The sequence below is a fragment of the Callorhinus ursinus genome, unplaced genomic scaffold (genome assembly GCF_003265705.2).
Source record: "Callorhinus ursinus isolate GAN/ISIS: 27379988/994484 unplaced genomic scaffold, GSC_fseal_2.0 scaffold9, whole genome shotgun sequence".
Classification (NCBI taxonomy): Eukaryota; Metazoa; Chordata; class Mammalia; order Carnivora; family Otariidae; genus Callorhinus; species Callorhinus ursinus.
Genome location: NW_027397071.1, coordinates 24,236,849 through 24,253,874, shown reverse-complemented (window position 1 = coordinate 24,253,874; position 17,026 = coordinate 24,236,849). Strand labels below are relative to the sequence as shown.

Here is a 17,026-nt window from a genome sequence, read left to right as displayed (position 1 = left end):
TCTATCTTACTGCTATAATTAAACCTGACTTGATTTCTGGTGCAAGATGCTCATCCTCTCACATCTCTTTACACAGCACAGTCAGGGAGGCAGCAGTGGGGAAGGGTGGTATGGGTAGAGCCTGGGTATTATCTTGGTTCGTCCTGCATTCTCAAGCAAAAGTACATTTTCCTTTGAGGCAGATGCCATACTCCCCTTTATCTGTCCTCATCTCTGCCATATGCTGACTGCCTGGTCATTTCCTCACATTTACTGAAGACTCTGGTACCTGCTCACAATCATTTTCTCTATCCAACTCCTGCCACCATATGGGAAAAAATTCAATGTTCATGTAGATAACTCCTCTAATAGGCCAGCCTCAGGGCTCTAGATTTCTGAATTCCGATGACCTTAATTTCTAATTCATTTCAGCATGTAATCCCAGCATTTGCAGCTATTCCACATTAGATACCTAAACCCCAAAATCTCATTTTGTGACTATAACTTCTTTTCTACCTCTGACTTCTCTAGTTCTGGGATCCCTTCATCTAACCTACCTATCTGTCCCCTTCTTTCCCTGTCCAACCAACACATTATTGGGTATTTGAACTACTTACACCCTATATTTTCTTCAGCTCCATCTACCCGATAAAATACCCGCTTGGGAAAATAACTACAATCCACCTTCTCTACTTCTATACCCAGGCAGTTGAGTACCGCTGGCAAAAAATCATACACAAATACAAACTGTTACCACTATAGTTGTGGTCTCCAACCTCAGTCGAATGCTCAGACTACTGACTAATGCTTTTATGGTCTTCTACCATCTCTTTCCTTTCCCTTCAGTATTCCAAACCCTTACCAATTCCTTGAAGCCCCCATTTCTAATTCTTAGATGCTTTTTTTAAGATTTTTTTATTTATTTGAGAGACAGGGAGAGTAGGAGAGAGAACACGAGCAGGGTGAGGGGCAGAGGGAGAAGCAGACTCCCCGCCAAACAGGGAGCCCAATGCTGTACTCAATCCTGTGACTCCAGGATCATGACCTGAGCTGAAGGCAGACGCTTAACCGACTGAGCCACCCAGGTGCCCTAGTTCTTAGATTCTTAAGGGATCTCCTTCGCCTAGAAATCTGAAGCCAGTGAGTTTGATTCCCTTCAATTTTAATTCCATTCCTGCTACAAATTGCCCTGCATGCATACCCATTCTTACCTCCTCTAGGTGTCCTTGATCCTGTGCTCAGCTGTGTGCTCTCGAGCCACATTATTTCAGTTATCCCATAGTAACACTTCTCTTTTCCTCTCTAAGGGTTCCCACCCCTTCAGTCTATAAATATACATGCTCAAGACTCCCTATCTCCCCCATTACCTTCCTACCCAGGAAGGTAATGTCTTCCCACTACTCTTCTTTCTTAGGCCCATGTCTTCCCACTACTCTTCTTTCTTATCCTCTTTTGAAGAACACCTTATACTAGTTGGCACCTTTTTCTCATTGTTCATGCACTCCTTTAACCACCCCACTGTTTTTTGTCTCCAACACTCCACTTAAACTGTTCTTGCTAAGATTATCAATGCCATCTCCCTAAATCCAATGGATGCTTTTCAACTGTTACTTTACAGTCTACATGTAACATGACCAATCACTTTTTTCTTCCTCAAACTCTACTACCCCAGTTTCTGTGATATCTGTACCACCTCTGTGACCCTTCTTTCTTGGTCTCTTTGGTGGGCTTATCTTAAGTGTTGGTACTCTGTAGGGTTCAGTCCTATGCCCTTTTCTTTTCTCACACTTAACTACCTCTTTAGATGATCTCCTCAAAATTTGATCATTCAAAATTTTCCCCTTCAAAACCTGCTCTCTGGGAATTAAATATATATCAAGAAATTACTATTAAGGGGCGCCTGGGTGGCTCAGTCGTTAAGTGTCTGCCTTCGGCTCAGGTCATGATCCCAGGGTCCTGGGATCGAGCCCCGCATTGGGCTTCCTGCTCCGCAGGAAGCCTGCTTCTCCCTTTCCCACTCCTCCTGCTTGTGTTCCTGCTCTCGCTGTGTCTATCTCTGTCAAATAAATAAATAAAAATCTTTAAAAAAAAAGAAATTACTGTTAATCTTGTTAGATGTCATAATGAATTATGGCTATCTTTTTAGAAGTCCTTATTAATTAGAGAAGCATACTTGAAGACTTATGGATGAAATGATAAGTCTAGGACTTGCTATAAAATACTACAGTAAAAAAAAAAAGATTGGCAAAATGTCAAAAATTGTTAAAGCTGGGTAATGGGTACATGAGGTTACATCATATTGTTCTTTCCACTTTTCTGGATTTTTTTAAATTATCTTAATAAAAAATGTTTTTAAAGCACAAAACACCCTGTTCCCTGCCCTGTATTCTCTATCTTGATCATCTGCCCAGTTACCCAAGCATAAAACTTCATCAATGAATCAACTTTTGAACTAAAATCCAATAATGACCAAATTTTGCTGATTTTACCTACTATAAAATTTTTTATTTTGCCCTCTCCTCTTCATCTCTACAACCATTTCCATAATAAGGATCCCATTATTTCTCACTTAACTCCCAAAATACACTTAAGGATCTCCCTATTTCTAATCTTATCTTGGTTAAATTCAACCTCCACTTATGTGATGAATCCAAAACAATTACATCACTCCCAGGCTTAAAATCCTGCAAGTTACCAATTTTCATATCTATCTTCTCAAAATAGGATACATTTATCATATATGGTAATGTTTATACTATATCCAGGGGATTATGCTGTATGCTAACACTGGCAACAATGAAGAGGCCCCAGTCTGCTGGGAAAATCCCTCCCCTTTTCTCCCTCTACATCACTCAGAGCCTCTTCTCTACTATCCTGACCATCAGCATTAACCCCATTAACTATGTAACCCTATTTATATTAGTTACCAGATTATTTCTTATCCTCAGAAATCTAGTTCCCCTAAATTTCTGGCATCTCCTCTTCTAAACCCTTCTCCTACCTCTTCTCAGATCTCAGGTACCCTCCAAAGTATGGCCTGTGGAACTCACAGTTATTAGCAAAATCCATTCTTCATGAAATTGTCTTTTACCTCTTTTGCTCTAAAAGAAATCTGACTCTTCTGAAAACAACTATTTTCTCTGCAGACTTCTCAAAGAGTTGCTATTTTTTCACCCATATCCACTATACCAAGCCTGGAAGTAAAATACCTATGCTCCTTGCTGCTCATCCTCTCTGAACCCCTCAGCTTTGAAACTCACTTCATGTGACTATCCAACATCTACCCCAAGGTCACTCCATTAATTGGGTTTTGGACATAATTCTTATAATTGTGTGACTTAAATGTACAACCAAAGAACTTCTAAAACCATGGACTCTCAGGTCCTTCACTGTCCAATGATTTCAGTCTCCACCAGCTCCTTAGAACACCCACCCACTCCATGGTCATACCCCAGACATTGTTATTAGTAACTGAACTTTTCCACAGTATTATTTCAAGCATCCTGTTCTTTAACCTCCAATCTTTTCAGCTCATTCCTTTTAGTAACCTAGCTCCAACAACTTGTCAGTCACACTAGGAACTACAATCCAGTGATCCCATCATCTTTTCCACTGTCTCTCACATTTAGTATATCAAAACTTCCTTACTCAGCTTAAATTCTATCATCCATCCATGTCCATCACAGTCACTTCCTTGCATACATGTCTTTCCCCTTCTCTTGCTTTGTAGAACTCAAACAGTTAAAACTCTGACCTAGTTAAATCCAACTTTCTTCCTATACAACTGAACATGGCTGAAGAAAACCCACAACCACAATGACTGCTCTAACCTGAAATTCATGACTATCAATCTCAAGTACATATTTTCCATATTTCAGATTAGTTCCCTAATATAGAATCCCAACACACTTAAAAATACTCTTGGATGCATTAAGCCAAATTACTTTTAAAATAAAACTTATTTCTGGAGTTATTTTGAAAATATTTATCATAAGTCTTAAAAGTGAGGATATCCTTTGGCACAGAAATTCCACTCCTAGAAATTTAAGAAAACAAATGAAGAAATATGCAAAGATTTGGTTAAAAGGATACTTATCACAGACTTAACAGTTAAAAAAAGAAAGTTGGAATTGTTTTATAATACTGAAAAATTGGAGAAAACCTAGAGCTAGATGGCCCAAGTTACACAAAAACAAAAAGACAATGTAAAAATATTCGTAATATGCTAAGAGAAACAAAGTACATTACAAAAGAGTATGTATAATGCTATAGAATCTTTAAAAAAATTATACCTATGTATATATTTATTTCTGACTACAAAAGCAAAGTCTGGAAGGTGTTGATTTCATTACCCCAATAATATTGCTGTTTATTTTCTATCCTTTTATCTATGCTCTACAAAAAATACATATCACCATTAATAATGTATCAATTTACATGCCCATGTGCAGTACATGAGAATATAGCAGGATAACATTTTAAATTATAGCAGATTTTATGGCAGATTAAATTAGCTATACTTACTATGATTTCAGATGCAAAACATCTTAAAGGATCATTTCCAGCTTCTTTGGACTGCTCAAAGAATTGTGCTGTCAGCAAAGGGCATTTCAAGCTTTTGAAACAACTAAGGTATAAGAAATGGGTAACTGTGAATAGAGTATTTCCTAAGTATAAAATATCTAGTTCTATAAACATATCAAAGTTAATTTTACATGAATAATAACTCAACCGCCTGTAAAACTGCTGATGTAATATCCTTCCTCCTGGGGGCGCTGGGGTGGCTCAGTTGGTTAAGCGGCTGCCTTCAGCTCAGGTCATGATCCCAGGGTTTCAACCCACATCGGGCTCCAACCCGCATCGGGCTCCAACCCGCATCGGGCTCCAACCCGCATCAGGCTCTCTGCTCAGCAGGGAGCCTGCTTCTCCCTCTCCCTCTGCCTGCCACTTCCCCTGCTTGTGCTCTCTCTCTGTCAAATAAATAAATAAAACCTTAAAAATTAACAAAAAAAAAATCCTTCCTACTGGTATTGGGGAAAGCATGAGAACACCTTGCTAGACTCTATGTATAAGATGCACTTCCATGTCTGGACTATATCAGTGGTTACTGAAGGTTTAAGGACTAGTGCTATTCCATGATGTAGTTTTCATTAGGTCAAGGAAAAATCAGGAAATGTAATTTTTTTCATAAAGCTCTATTTGTTTTATTTAGAAAACCAAACTTTATTCTGTGATTAAGCCTTCCCAATTTCTTTAGTTTAAATATCTTTATTTCATGAAATAATGGGCTCTATAAATGGCAAAAAATTTTTAAGTCCTAACCTGAAAAAACAGAAAGCTAACTATAGTTTTAGTCTCCAAAATTTAAAAGATAAAATTACTAGTCCATGTAATTCAATAATCTAGTCCAATACTGTCCAACAGAAATATAATACAAGCCCCACATATAATTTTAAAATCTTTTAGTAATCACATTAAAAAAGAAACAAGGGAAAGTAGTAACTTTTCTTATTAACCCAATATATCTGAAGTATTATCTCAATATGTCAGTATGAAAATTATTGAGGGGCACCTGGGTGGCTCAGATGGTTAAGCGCCTGCCTTCGGCTCAGGTCATGATCCCAGGGTCCTGGGATCGAGCCCCACATCGGGCTCCCGGCTCTGCAGGAAGCCTGCTTCTCCCTCTCCCTCTGCCCCTGCTTGTGTTCCCTCTCTTGCTGTGTGTCTCTTTCTCTGTGTCAAATAAATAAAAGCTTAAAAAAAAAATTGAGGTATTTTAGTATTCTTTTTAATAACAAGTCTTCAAAATCCAAGGAGCATTTTATACTTAGAGCACATCTTTTTTTTTTTTTTAAGATTTTATTTATTTGACAAAGAGAGAGATAATGAGAGAGGGAACACAAGCAGGGGGAGTGGGAGAGGGAGAAGCAGGCTTCCCATGGAGCAGGGAGCCCGATGCAGGGCTCGATCCCAGGACACTGGGATCATGACCTGAGCCGAAGGAAGACACTTAATGACTGAGCCACCGAGGCGCCCCCTTAGAGCACATCTTAATCTGGACTAGCCATACACCAAGTGCTTGACAGCCACACTGAACAGCACATGTTTACTGTATAGTGCCCCTGGACTGAATGCTGTTGGGTACTCTGTTACCATTTTTGCAGTCAAGTTGGATGTTCAACTGTCTGGTGCTGCTTCTGTTGCTTTCAAAAGGAAAGTAAAAACACAGTTCCCCCACAGAAAGACCAGATTCTTCGAGCTATACCTATTTCCCCCACTTTAATTATTCACTTACTGTGATGAATAAAAGTAAGTCATAGAAGAATATAAAGTAAACAAATGGATTTTGGTTTTTAATTTTTAAAAATGCAGAACATGGCATTTAATGAGGCACCCCATAATCTTCTAAAATTCAAAACCTGAAACTAGATTTATATGTCCATGGCAAACAAATACAACAAAGAAACATAAAATAACTCATCGGTTACTTAATTCCATTGTGAAATGTTACCAAAAATATACTTACAATTTCAGTAATTCATCCTTTAACTTTTCATTTTCATCTTCCAGTGAGTTTTCTTTGTCATTAATGACTTCTTCCACAAAAGGCTTAGTGAACCCTATTAAGGCCTTGCAACACTGACAAAGGCCATAGTCATCTGTTTGTCTTTGTTCTTCTGAGTATGGAACAGGAAGGAGAGATAGCTGACTCCAAAGAGTGGACAATGCTAATCCCACCGAATATGCCTTGTTGTTATGAAGTTTCTGAATCACTAAAACAGAGACCAAGTTGTGACTTGAGGTAGCTTCATCAAGTATGCTACACATGGGACCAGAAGTCCAGTAAATGTAGAATTATAACACGTTTAAAAAAAAACATTATAACAACTTTGAAATCAGGATGACATATCATAACTTAATTGGTAGTGTTTTTATTCCTCTTCTTAGTGGTGCATGAAATATTGGATCATCTTACAATCATGGCACCTTACAATAGATGCCACGAAATCTTGTTTAAGTTTGTTTCTAACGGTTTACATAGATAAGACAGAAACACTTTGTTCCATTATTTTTTGGTTGTTATAAGTATCAAATAAGAGAAAGTGTCTTTGTAAAATATAATGTAAAAAGGAGAGGTAATTTTACTATGTTTTCCTTTCTAGGAGACTTTGAATATTTTAAGCGGTACAAAGCTGCTTCATTCTCATTTAAAATGAATTTACTCTCACTTCTAGATTCTGGGTCCTTCTATCAGACTCTGAGTTATATATAAGTTATAAAATGAAAAAGTAGTCTCTTCCGATGGATAAATACTGTCTGCTTTGGTTGCCAAGGTCCACTGCTTAACAATAATGTTACTGCACTCAGTCATGGAGACTTTTCTTTCTACACTTGTTTCATTCAGTAGTTCTTTTGCTATTCCCAGCCCCGACTTCCCAGTGGAGATGATGAGCAATGCCTGTCCAATACTGTTCTTAACCAAGATACAGGACCCACCACAATGCTGACAGACAGAGTAAAGCGAGGTAATCCTTTAAATATGTTTACAGGGAAAATTCCAGATTAATGTTGTAGATAGGACGGTTAGGCAGAAAGCTATAGATTATAACATAATACCAGAAAAACAGCATGACATTCAACAAATGTCAAAATTAGGTACCCATCAGTGCCAGGTATTGTCATCTTTGTATAGGCAGCAGGATTCAAATTGGTACCGCAACTGCTAGTTTAAGCAGAGTACTCAATAATTAGTCATAAATTTTACTTTGGTATAGTGCTGACATTTTGGAGTAATATCAAGAACTTAACACAGATAAAATAAGAAACACTTAGATATCAAAATACTCATTACCTGTTTGTAATGGCTGAAGTAAAAGAAGGATAATTTGGGATATCTGTTTTCCAGAGGGCTCTTCAATCAGTTCAAGCAAACCCAACAATAATTCCTTTGGATTACATAACTATAAAAATATTCACAATTGAACCTGTTTAATACAAGTTGTATTTAGAGCCACATGATTACTATTTTTAAAAGGTAGCATATACTGAAAAAATGATTATTTTTGCTTAACAGTAAAACACCTCATACAACTGTTAAAAAAATACACTAACAAAACACAGAATCTGTCAAATCACTGTAAAACTACAAAGAAGCAAGAAGTCATAAATCTCTTAATAGACAACTATATTTGGGGTGCCTGAGTGGCTCAGTTAGTTAAGCCTCCGACTCTTGGTTTTGGCTCTAGTCACGATCTCACGGTTGTGTGATCAAGCCCTTCGATGGGCTCTGTGCTAAGGGTGAAGACTGCTTCAAGATTCTCTCTCCCTCTCCATCTCCCCCACTCTCTCTCAAATAAATAAATAAAATCTTTTTTTTTTTAAAGATTTTATTTGTTTTACAGGGAGAGACAAAGCGAGAGAGGGAACACAAGCAGGGGAGTGGGAGAGGGAGAAGCAGGCTCCCCACTGAGCAGGGAGCCCGATGCAGGGCTCGATCCCAGGACTCTGGGATCATGACCTGAGCCGAAGGCAGATGCTTAAAATAGACAAGGGTGCCTGGGTGGTTCAGTCGGTTAAGGGTCTGCCTTCAGCTCAGGTCATGATCCCAGGGTGCTGGGACTGAGTCCTGCATTAGGCTCCCTGCTCAGCGGGGAGTCTGCTTCTCCCTCTGCCTCTGCTCCTCTCCCCTGCTTGTGCTCTCTCTCTCAAATAAATAAAATCGTTAAAAAAAGAGACAACTATATTTTGGAGACTAAAATTCCTGGCTAAAGGAAAAGTTAGAAAAATAGGGAGAAAGAACAACTTGATTATCAGAACTGAGGTTTCCTTGGAGCTTTGCCTGTCTACTCTGAAAGCGACCTTAGTTTCCCAGGACTTAAGCAGGTAGGACCTTTCTATCTCACACTGCCAGGGTATTTACATGAATACAGTCTCTTTGTACTTTCTGAAGGGATAAAACTTTGCATTGTCTTCTGACTAGCCAGAATTACCTCACCTGCCTTCTTTAAAAGTCTTCATAGTTAATAACTACTCTCTAGATGGGGTTTCCTCTTTCCAAGTATATATTTGTATTTGCACTGATCTCTAGGTAGCTTCTTATGTCCTTTTCCTGATCCTCCTATACCATCATTTTTGATTTGTAACTCTAGTAACCTTTTATCAAGTCTCTAAGGTTGTTGGTTGCAATGAATCTACTTCCTCTTCCTATATCCCCTGTGATCATTTGCATTCTAGGTTCCTGATATTCTTTTAGAGAATATACCACAGAGAAAGAACACTGAGATTTGCTAGTTCCAATGCTGCTAACAGAACAGTGTGGCTTTAAACTATAACTGCCTCACTAAACCCTGAATTCCACATCTATAAAATAAGCTATTATTAAAAATAAAACTTCTTAGGTGTCTTCTTGGAGATTTTGAATCAGTGGGTCTGAGATGAGGTTAGATAATTCTTATATCCAGAAATTTGGAAAAACTGAAATGGACTTGCCCATCCAACTAATAAAATTGGGCCTTTTCCTCAAAGAATTCTCTCCTATATTTTCATGAACGAAAAGCTTTGTCACCCCCAATGAGCATTAAACACTAAAGGGAATTACAAAATACTGCTGGCTGTTGGACAAAGAGTACCTAATTTTGTTAACTCACCTTTACCAATAAATCAAGCATCAGATAATAATATTTTCTTTTCTCATCTTCCTTATTCCACAAAAGACATCGAACAACAGGACCAACAAGATTCCAGCCCATATTCTTGATAATGACCTGTAAAAACATTTTCAGAGTAAAGAAAATACTGCCATCTATAGGACTCTTACGGTGAACTTTCTTAACCTGAATGAAGGAGCTTAAAATTTCCTCTGAAATAGCTAAGATGAGGCAAATAAAGCCTACAGGATTTCACCCTGACTTCTTAGGGTTGGCTGCTAACAACTATCAACATTTTAAGATAGTTTTTAATACTCTCACTGAGGAAAGGTGAATGGGCATTTATTTTAAATCAGGTAAACTGGTCTTTTTCACAATTTAAATAGTTCCTCTATTTCCAAGAAGAGAGTTAATTTGTGAGCAAACACGTATTTTCATGGAGAATTTTGCTCTCCTGATTCATGAAGAAATCGATCCAATGCTTATGAACGTTTTAAAGTTCCTTGGAAAATCTGTACATATATTATGATTATGTAACTTATGTAAAAGAAGGGGATGCCACTTTATTTTCTCTCCTACTGTAAGTTACTTCTATTTTCAAAGATATTTCAGAATATTTACCACACAAGTAAAAGTTTATCTTTCTAATTAGTGATTCACATTCACGGTCAAAACCACTATTTTCGGAACTAGCAACAATATACTCCATTTCTCTGGCCTGCTTTCTATTTTAACTCATCAGTATTTATCAAGAATATACTACTATATGTCAAGTCCCTAAAATATTCTGGTGCTAGAAATAAGGCAAGGCAAGATCTCCATCCTGATAGAGTTTACATTCTAGGTTCACGCATTAAAAACAAAAAACAAAACACACACACGTCTAGGAAGAAGACAATTAAGTACAATAACCCCCGCCACGATCTCAGTCTTACAAGATAATCAAGGTAGAGTATAACGTATAGCAGGAGAATTGTCACTTCCATCTAGGAAAGGCAAGAAAGGCTTCCCAGAAGAGGCAGTGGCTAAGCTAAGGCTTGTTAGGGAAATGTGTCAGGCATAGATAGGTGGGAAATATATTTAAGGCTCTAAAATAGCAGTGTGTAAAGATGTAAGACTTAACATGTCCTACAGAACTAGCAACAGAATATGTTAGGGTACATGAACATGTAACTCACAAAAGAGGAAATACTGTTTATATTTTTGCTCATTTATCAATTGGACATTTTAGCATCTGTCTTTATCAATCTGCATGAGCTCCCTACATGTTAATATTCCCTTCTTGTATTTATGACAAATAATTACTTGGTTTTTTGGTTGTCCTTATTTTTTATATAGCAAAATATACTTATTTTTCTTTGGTTCCTTTCCTACTGGATTTTAGGTCTAAAATGGATTCCCTCTTTTAGGGATTCATAAACATTCATTTACATTTAAATATATATACATTTCACCTTTCTTTTTGTTCAGTACGATTTATGCTAAAAACATGGAGTAAGGGGCACCTGGGTGGCTCAGCTGGTTAGGTGTTCAGGTCTGGATTTTGGCTCAGGTCATGAGATCAAGCCCCGTGTCAGGCTCTGTGCTCAGTAGGGAGTCTGCTTGTCCCTCTGCCCATCCCCAACTCATGCACGTGCAGATGCGCACATGCTCTCTCTCTAATAAATTTTTTATTGTTATGTTAATCCCATACATTACATCATTAGTTTTTGATGTAGTGCTCCATGATTCACCGTTTGCGTATAAACACCAATAAAATCTTTTAAAAAAATGGCATAAAATGAAGGCTTAAATTGATTTTTAAAAAATAAATAGCAAAACAATCATCCATTTTATCTAATGGGAAAGACGGTTCAGCTGTTTTCTCTAAATATTTTCATACTAGTTATTTCCTCTGGCTGGCACACTCTTCTCCCAGAGAGCCCCATGGTTTACACCCCTCCTTCTGTCAAATCTCTGCAATTTCACCTAGCATGGTCCATCCCCCAGCTATGCTTTATTTTTCTCTGTAGTATCTAACATACTATATAATTTTTCATGTACATCCCTGTCTTCATTAGAATTTAAGATTCATATGGACAGTGATTTTTTTGTTTACTGCTATATCTATTCCTGGCATCTAGACAAGGGCCTGTTATAAAAAGGTGCTCCATAAATACAGGTTAAATAATATCTGTTATCTTTAAGTGTAACAAATTATCCTCCCTCCAAAGATTTGACATTCTGTTCTGTCTTCTATTTTTTTATGTGGCTAGACTTTTAATATTTAGGTCTTTAGATTTTATTTATCAGAATGAGAGAGAGAGCGAACACACACGAGGAGAGGGAGAAGTAGGCTCCCCGCCAAGCAGGGAGCCTGATACAGGACTCAATCCCAGGACCCTGGGATCATGACCTGAGCCAAAGGCAGATGCTTAACCAACTGAGCCACCCAGGCATCCCTAATATTTAGGTCTTTAATCAGAAATTTATATTATGAGCTTATTAATTTTTTGCCAAACTACCTCTTAGTCCAACATTAAATAAGACTATACTTGCTTTTTAAAACTTAATTAGCTCCTGTTAAACTCTACTTTTCCAACTAAGCACTTCTTTCCCTTTCCATTGGTGTACTTCTACCCTATAAGTGAGTCTCTGAAAATAATTAACTATATGAGAAATTATAGATTTGAATAAGACTTTGCATATGTGAAATGAAAAAAAATAATTTTCATAAAATATCTTGCAAACATCATTTCAGCTGCAAGGTATCTAGTCATTCTGTAAATAGTGAATATAAGGAAGGGGAATCAATACTATCCATAAACTATACTTGTTTAGTTTAATACTATCTACAGAGTAAGATTATCCCCAAATAACCTACGAGAATGCCAAAGTTTAGAGATTACTGACACGCCCAAATATCAAATAAATGTGGCAGAACAGGAACTGCATATAAATTTGTCCAGCTCCAAAGCCCATGTGTTTCCCACTACACCAGTAGTTTTCAATAGGGGCAATTTTGTTATCTACCAGGGGATATTTGGCAATCTGGAGACAATTTTGATTGTCATTACGGAGTGGGGGGCAGGGCAGGGGGTTGCTACAAAATACCTGAGTACTAATGTTGAGAAGCCCTGTACTATAGGACAAACTATTCATATGGCTTTTTTTTCTTTTTAATTTATACAAAGCAGAGTAAGAGTAAATCTTGATCAATCCTGATTGCATCACCTGGCAAGAAAATGAAGTCCCAGTCAGTCTGAAACACTGTCTTATCAGTGTCTGAACCTTTGAATTGAGCAGACCACACATTCCAAAAGTGATTCTCAAGCTATTAAGATAAACTCACTATGCTAAAAAATATCACAATCTCCTAATTTTCTTTGTTTTTTTGTTGTTGTTGTTAAAAGTGTTTATTTAAATTCTAGTTAACACAATCACCTAATTTTTTTTAAGGACTTATTTATTTTACAGAGGGAGAGAGAGAGGGAGAGAAGGGGGGGAGGGCAGAGGGAGAATTTCCAGCAGACTCCCTGCTAAGCACGAAGCCCTGACACAGGGCTGGATCCCACAACCCAGAGATCATGAAGTCAAGAGTTGGATGCTTAAATGACTTGAGCCACCCAGGTGCCCCAATCACCTAATTTCTAATAGTGATGCACAATTCTACATTTTAATCTCCTGTTTCTTGACTGAGCTCCAAATGTTACTTTTCAACTGCCTGCTGCATCTTAAACTAAACATTTCCAAAGTAAATTTACTTGCACTCCTTCAAGAAGTTCTCTCTTTTTAGGTTGCCCTTTTCTGTTCAGGATATAATATATTATCCTCTTTGGGGCTAGAAACCCAGTCATCTTTGTCATCTCTCTCTCTCAGCCCCACAATCAATTAGTCCCTGGTAACACTCCAAAACGTCCTTCTAAGTGCCACACAGTGCTAACTGGAGAATGGTTAAGAGCTCTGAAACCAGGATGCACAGGTCTGAACCCTAGATGTTACATAAAAACTGAGTTACTTCTGGACAAGTCACTTATCTTTCAGTGACTGTTTCCTTATCTACAAAATGAACTTAATAGTACCTTATGGGATTCTGGGAAGCTAAATAAGTTAACAGATGTAAAGCATTTAGGACAGCATCTGGCACATGGTAAATACTTAACAAGTATTAGCCGTTATTAAATTTATTATTATTAGCTGTAAGTAAGGTACTCTCAAAGGTTATCCTCTGAGAACACAATTGGGAAACATCAAGGAGTTAAAGAAAATATTAAATTTACTGTATTTGGGGCTACAAAGGTTCCATAAACACATATCAAAAACAAATGTATTAAATGAAATGTCCTAATTTTTCTTTAAAAAATTATTTTTAATAAAACAGGAATAAACCCTTTGAACTACAATGTGTGGTTTAAAAGTTTTAGTAATCTCCTGAACACAATCAAGGTGCCCTGGTTATAATCAAGAGGCCAGCATGACTACACTGTGATATCAACAAAGAAAACTTTCATGTAAATAAATAGTACTGTAAATGAAGAGTGCGTTCCTGGAAAGAAGATGGTCTTTTCTTGTATAAGAAGGCGAGTACAAAGACACAAAATTTGGCAGTGTTGCCAACACTGCGTCCCAGGAAAAGGTTGTTCCTGATCCCCCAAAGATCCTTTTCCCATTGTTGAGAATGACTTATCAGACAATCACAGCTGTATATCAGCCAGTAAGGCCATCTAGGTCTCCTCCTATTCTGATTCTATGCACCCAAATATTATCCTTTTTTTCTTAAGATTTTATTTATTTATTTGAGATAGAGATAAAATGAGCAAGGGAGGTGGCAGAGGGAGAGGAAGAAGCAGATTCCCCACTGAGCAGGGAGCCCCATGCAGGGCTCAATCCCAGGACCCCAGGATCATGACCTGAGCAGAAGGCAGATGCTTAACTGACTGAGCCACCCAGGCACCCCCCCAAAAATTATCTTACTTAATATTGGCTGAAGGAAGAGAATGTGCTGATCACTAAAAATGAGTATCTAGGTTGCCTGATACTTATAGTACTAAATGTAAATTAATAAATCAAATGCCACCTTTGATCCCTAAACCAGATGTAATCCCTGCTTTTATTTTAAAGTATTTTACTTATACTTCAACGATCACTTGTTTCATTTTTTCGCCTTCTTATTGCTAGTTTACATACTTTTCTCTTCCACCAGACTATAAGCACCTTCAAGTATATGAATAGCCCTAATTCCTTTTTTGTTTTCCACTTTCTTACTGTAGAAATTTAATTCTTAAATGTTTGATAAATAAATGAGTGGACAAATAATAGTATCATGTGGCCGTTATCTTCCCAGTAAAGGCTAAAAAGTACTCATAAAGATTGTACTTACCTTATTCTTTTCATTTTGAATAATTTCTAATAGCTGCTCTATATGCCCTTCATCTATGCATCTTTGGCCTGCTAACTGAAATAGGCCAAAATCTTCTTCTTTAAAGTCCTGTTCTTCTAGGATTTGCTGACAGAAACAAAATGAAGGCAAAACAAACATGTTTTGGTGAATAAAAATTCAGTAACTACTTGATTTATTCTCTCTGGAAAAAAAAGTAAATCTGAATTCTAGGTAAGTTGCACATAGCATATGTGTGAAAATTAGGATAAGCCTAAAAAGTACTTTAATGAATGATCTTGAAATCCAGTCCGCCAAAAAATTCTACAATAAGGATCAGTATTAAAGATTTAAAAGGTTAAACAAGTAGGTCACTTGGAGAAATAATCCAATCTGCCTTCTGGCCCTCCTGCTATTTATTCACAGGTCAAACAAAGCAAGGATTAAATAAAATAAGCAATCTGAATGACCTTAATTATAATTAAAAATAATCTGGTATTTAACTTGCATTAAAAAGAAAAAAAGTTACTTACACATCTCATTATTATGGATTGAAGCTCTTCCACAGCCATTCCTCGTTATTTTTCCTAGTTTTGATGCTGAAATATAAAACAGTTAATTACCAGTGCTATTAAAGTGTTAGTAAATTGTGTTTCATTCTGATGAATTATTAGTAAATACCGTAAGGAAAATGTGAAGTTTTAAAGCTGAAATGTTTTTACTGAAAGCATCTGAGCCTAAGGAGTAAAAAACTTGCCTCTTTTAAGTTTTCTAGGAGAACAGTTTTGAAAGATACACTGGAAAAAAAAAATCCTCTAGGGTACGCCCAACAGGAGCGCAAATATGGACTAAATAAATAGCTTTAAAAAGGCAAAGTATTTCTTTTCTGAAAAAATTTCTGAAAAGCGTTCCTGAAGTCAGTTCTAGTCATTAGGGAATTAAATTTTTTTCAACGTTCCCCCTTGACAAAAACTGGAGCCAATACAACTCACCCACAGTGGGTGAAAGTTCAGATGCCCACCGTCCCAAGTGTGACGCGGACATTCTTCTGTAAGAGATTTAGTCCCGCAAATAATCCAGTTGGTGTAATCCCTATAACGCACAGAGACGAAGCAACCAGCAGCGCTCAGGAGAACACCGTTCCGTCCCGCAAGCCATCGTTTGTCCCAGCGGGAAGACCCGGCCCCAGGCCCGCAGCAGGAGCACGGGTCAGCCGGTCCTCACGGCCGCGCGCTCCCGGGCGGATAAAACCCCAGCGCGCGTGCGGACTGCATCCAAGGGAAGCCATTTCTCCCGATTCCTGCTCGCCTAGGCGTTCGGGCCCCATGACCTCGCGGGGCCTTGCGGGCCGTGGCGCCGGGTCCTCCGCGGCTCACAGCTGGCCGCGAGCCCGGGCCCTCCCGGACTCCTAGGTGCGTCCACTTACCCGCCGGGCCTGTCGCCGCTCTCGGGGCCCTCCTCCACCTCCTCCGGCCGCGCAGGCCTCTCTCCGGGCCCCGCCCCGCCCCGGCCAGCCCCGCCCGGCGCTACGCGAGGGGAGGCGGAGCCTCGGAGGGAGACGACAGGTCCCGGCCTGAGCCTCAGATGACGCTGCCGATGGCTGACTCCGCTGGGCCGCGCTCTGCCGGTCTCAAGGCCCGGGGCCCCCGCGCCTCCAGAAACGCCGCAGGTAGGAAGAAAGCCTTCTCTCACGTTTGCACCCTGAGAACTGAGCCCCTACAGGGTTCCACAGTAAGGCCCGCGGGGCACACCGTAAAGACGGCTCCAGGAGCGGAGGTCTCCAGGGCAGAGAAGGCCGAGAGCGTCTCATCACTGACCTGGGTCTTCTTGAAAAGACCTCCGACCATACCCCCAGCTCTTTAGATTTCCCCCAGAACGGGTTGTCTCTGAGGGAAAAAGAGTAGAGGTGCTGGAGTCTAGAGCTGGCTCACTAGAGTGATCAAGTGAGCCCATCGTAGAGATGTACTGCTGCTTTGGTCCCCGGGTCCTCTGAGGTGTCACCCCCACCCCCCCCAAATATTCGGGGGACAGAAACAGGTTGTCC

At 38.9% G+C, this 17,026-nt stretch overlaps 2 protein-coding genes across 5 annotated transcripts in view; one reads left to right on the top strand and one right to left on the bottom strand.

Annotated features, from left to right (window-relative positions):
• Window positions 1-16,507, bottom strand: part of GLMN (glomulin, FKBP associated protein) — a 33,045-nt gene extending 16,538 nt beyond the window's left edge. The window contains exons 1-7 of one of the 3 annotated variants that reach the window (XM_025872184.2): window positions 16,409-16,507; window positions 15,516-15,581; window positions 14,986-15,111; window positions 9,627-9,743; window positions 7,832-7,940; window positions 6,506-6,752; window positions 4,504-4,606 (exon numbers count right to left, since the gene is read on the bottom strand). In XM_025872184.2, the coding sequence (XP_025727969.1) occupies window positions 4,504-4,606; window positions 6,506-6,752; window positions 7,832-7,940; window positions 9,627-9,743; window positions 14,986-15,111; window positions 15,516-15,554 (741 nt within the window). In that variant the 5' untranslated portion in view covers window positions 15,555-15,581; window positions 16,409-16,507. The other 2 variants (XM_073896305.1, XM_025872185.2) reach the window with 2 other exon arrangements.
• RPAP2 (RNA polymerase II associated protein 2) overlaps window positions 16,498-17,026 on the top strand; it is a 74,468-nt gene continuing 73,939 nt past the window's right edge. The window contains exon 1 of one of the 2 annotated variants that reach the window (XR_003208419.2): window positions 16,498-16,651. Coding sequence is in view for 1 of the 2 variants with exons in the window: in XM_025872183.2 (XP_025727968.1) it covers window positions 16,567-16,651 (85 nt within the window). In the remaining variant the exon portion in view is untranslated. The remainder of the gene's footprint in view (window positions 16,652-17,026) is intronic. The other variant, XM_025872183.2, reaches the window with a different exon arrangement.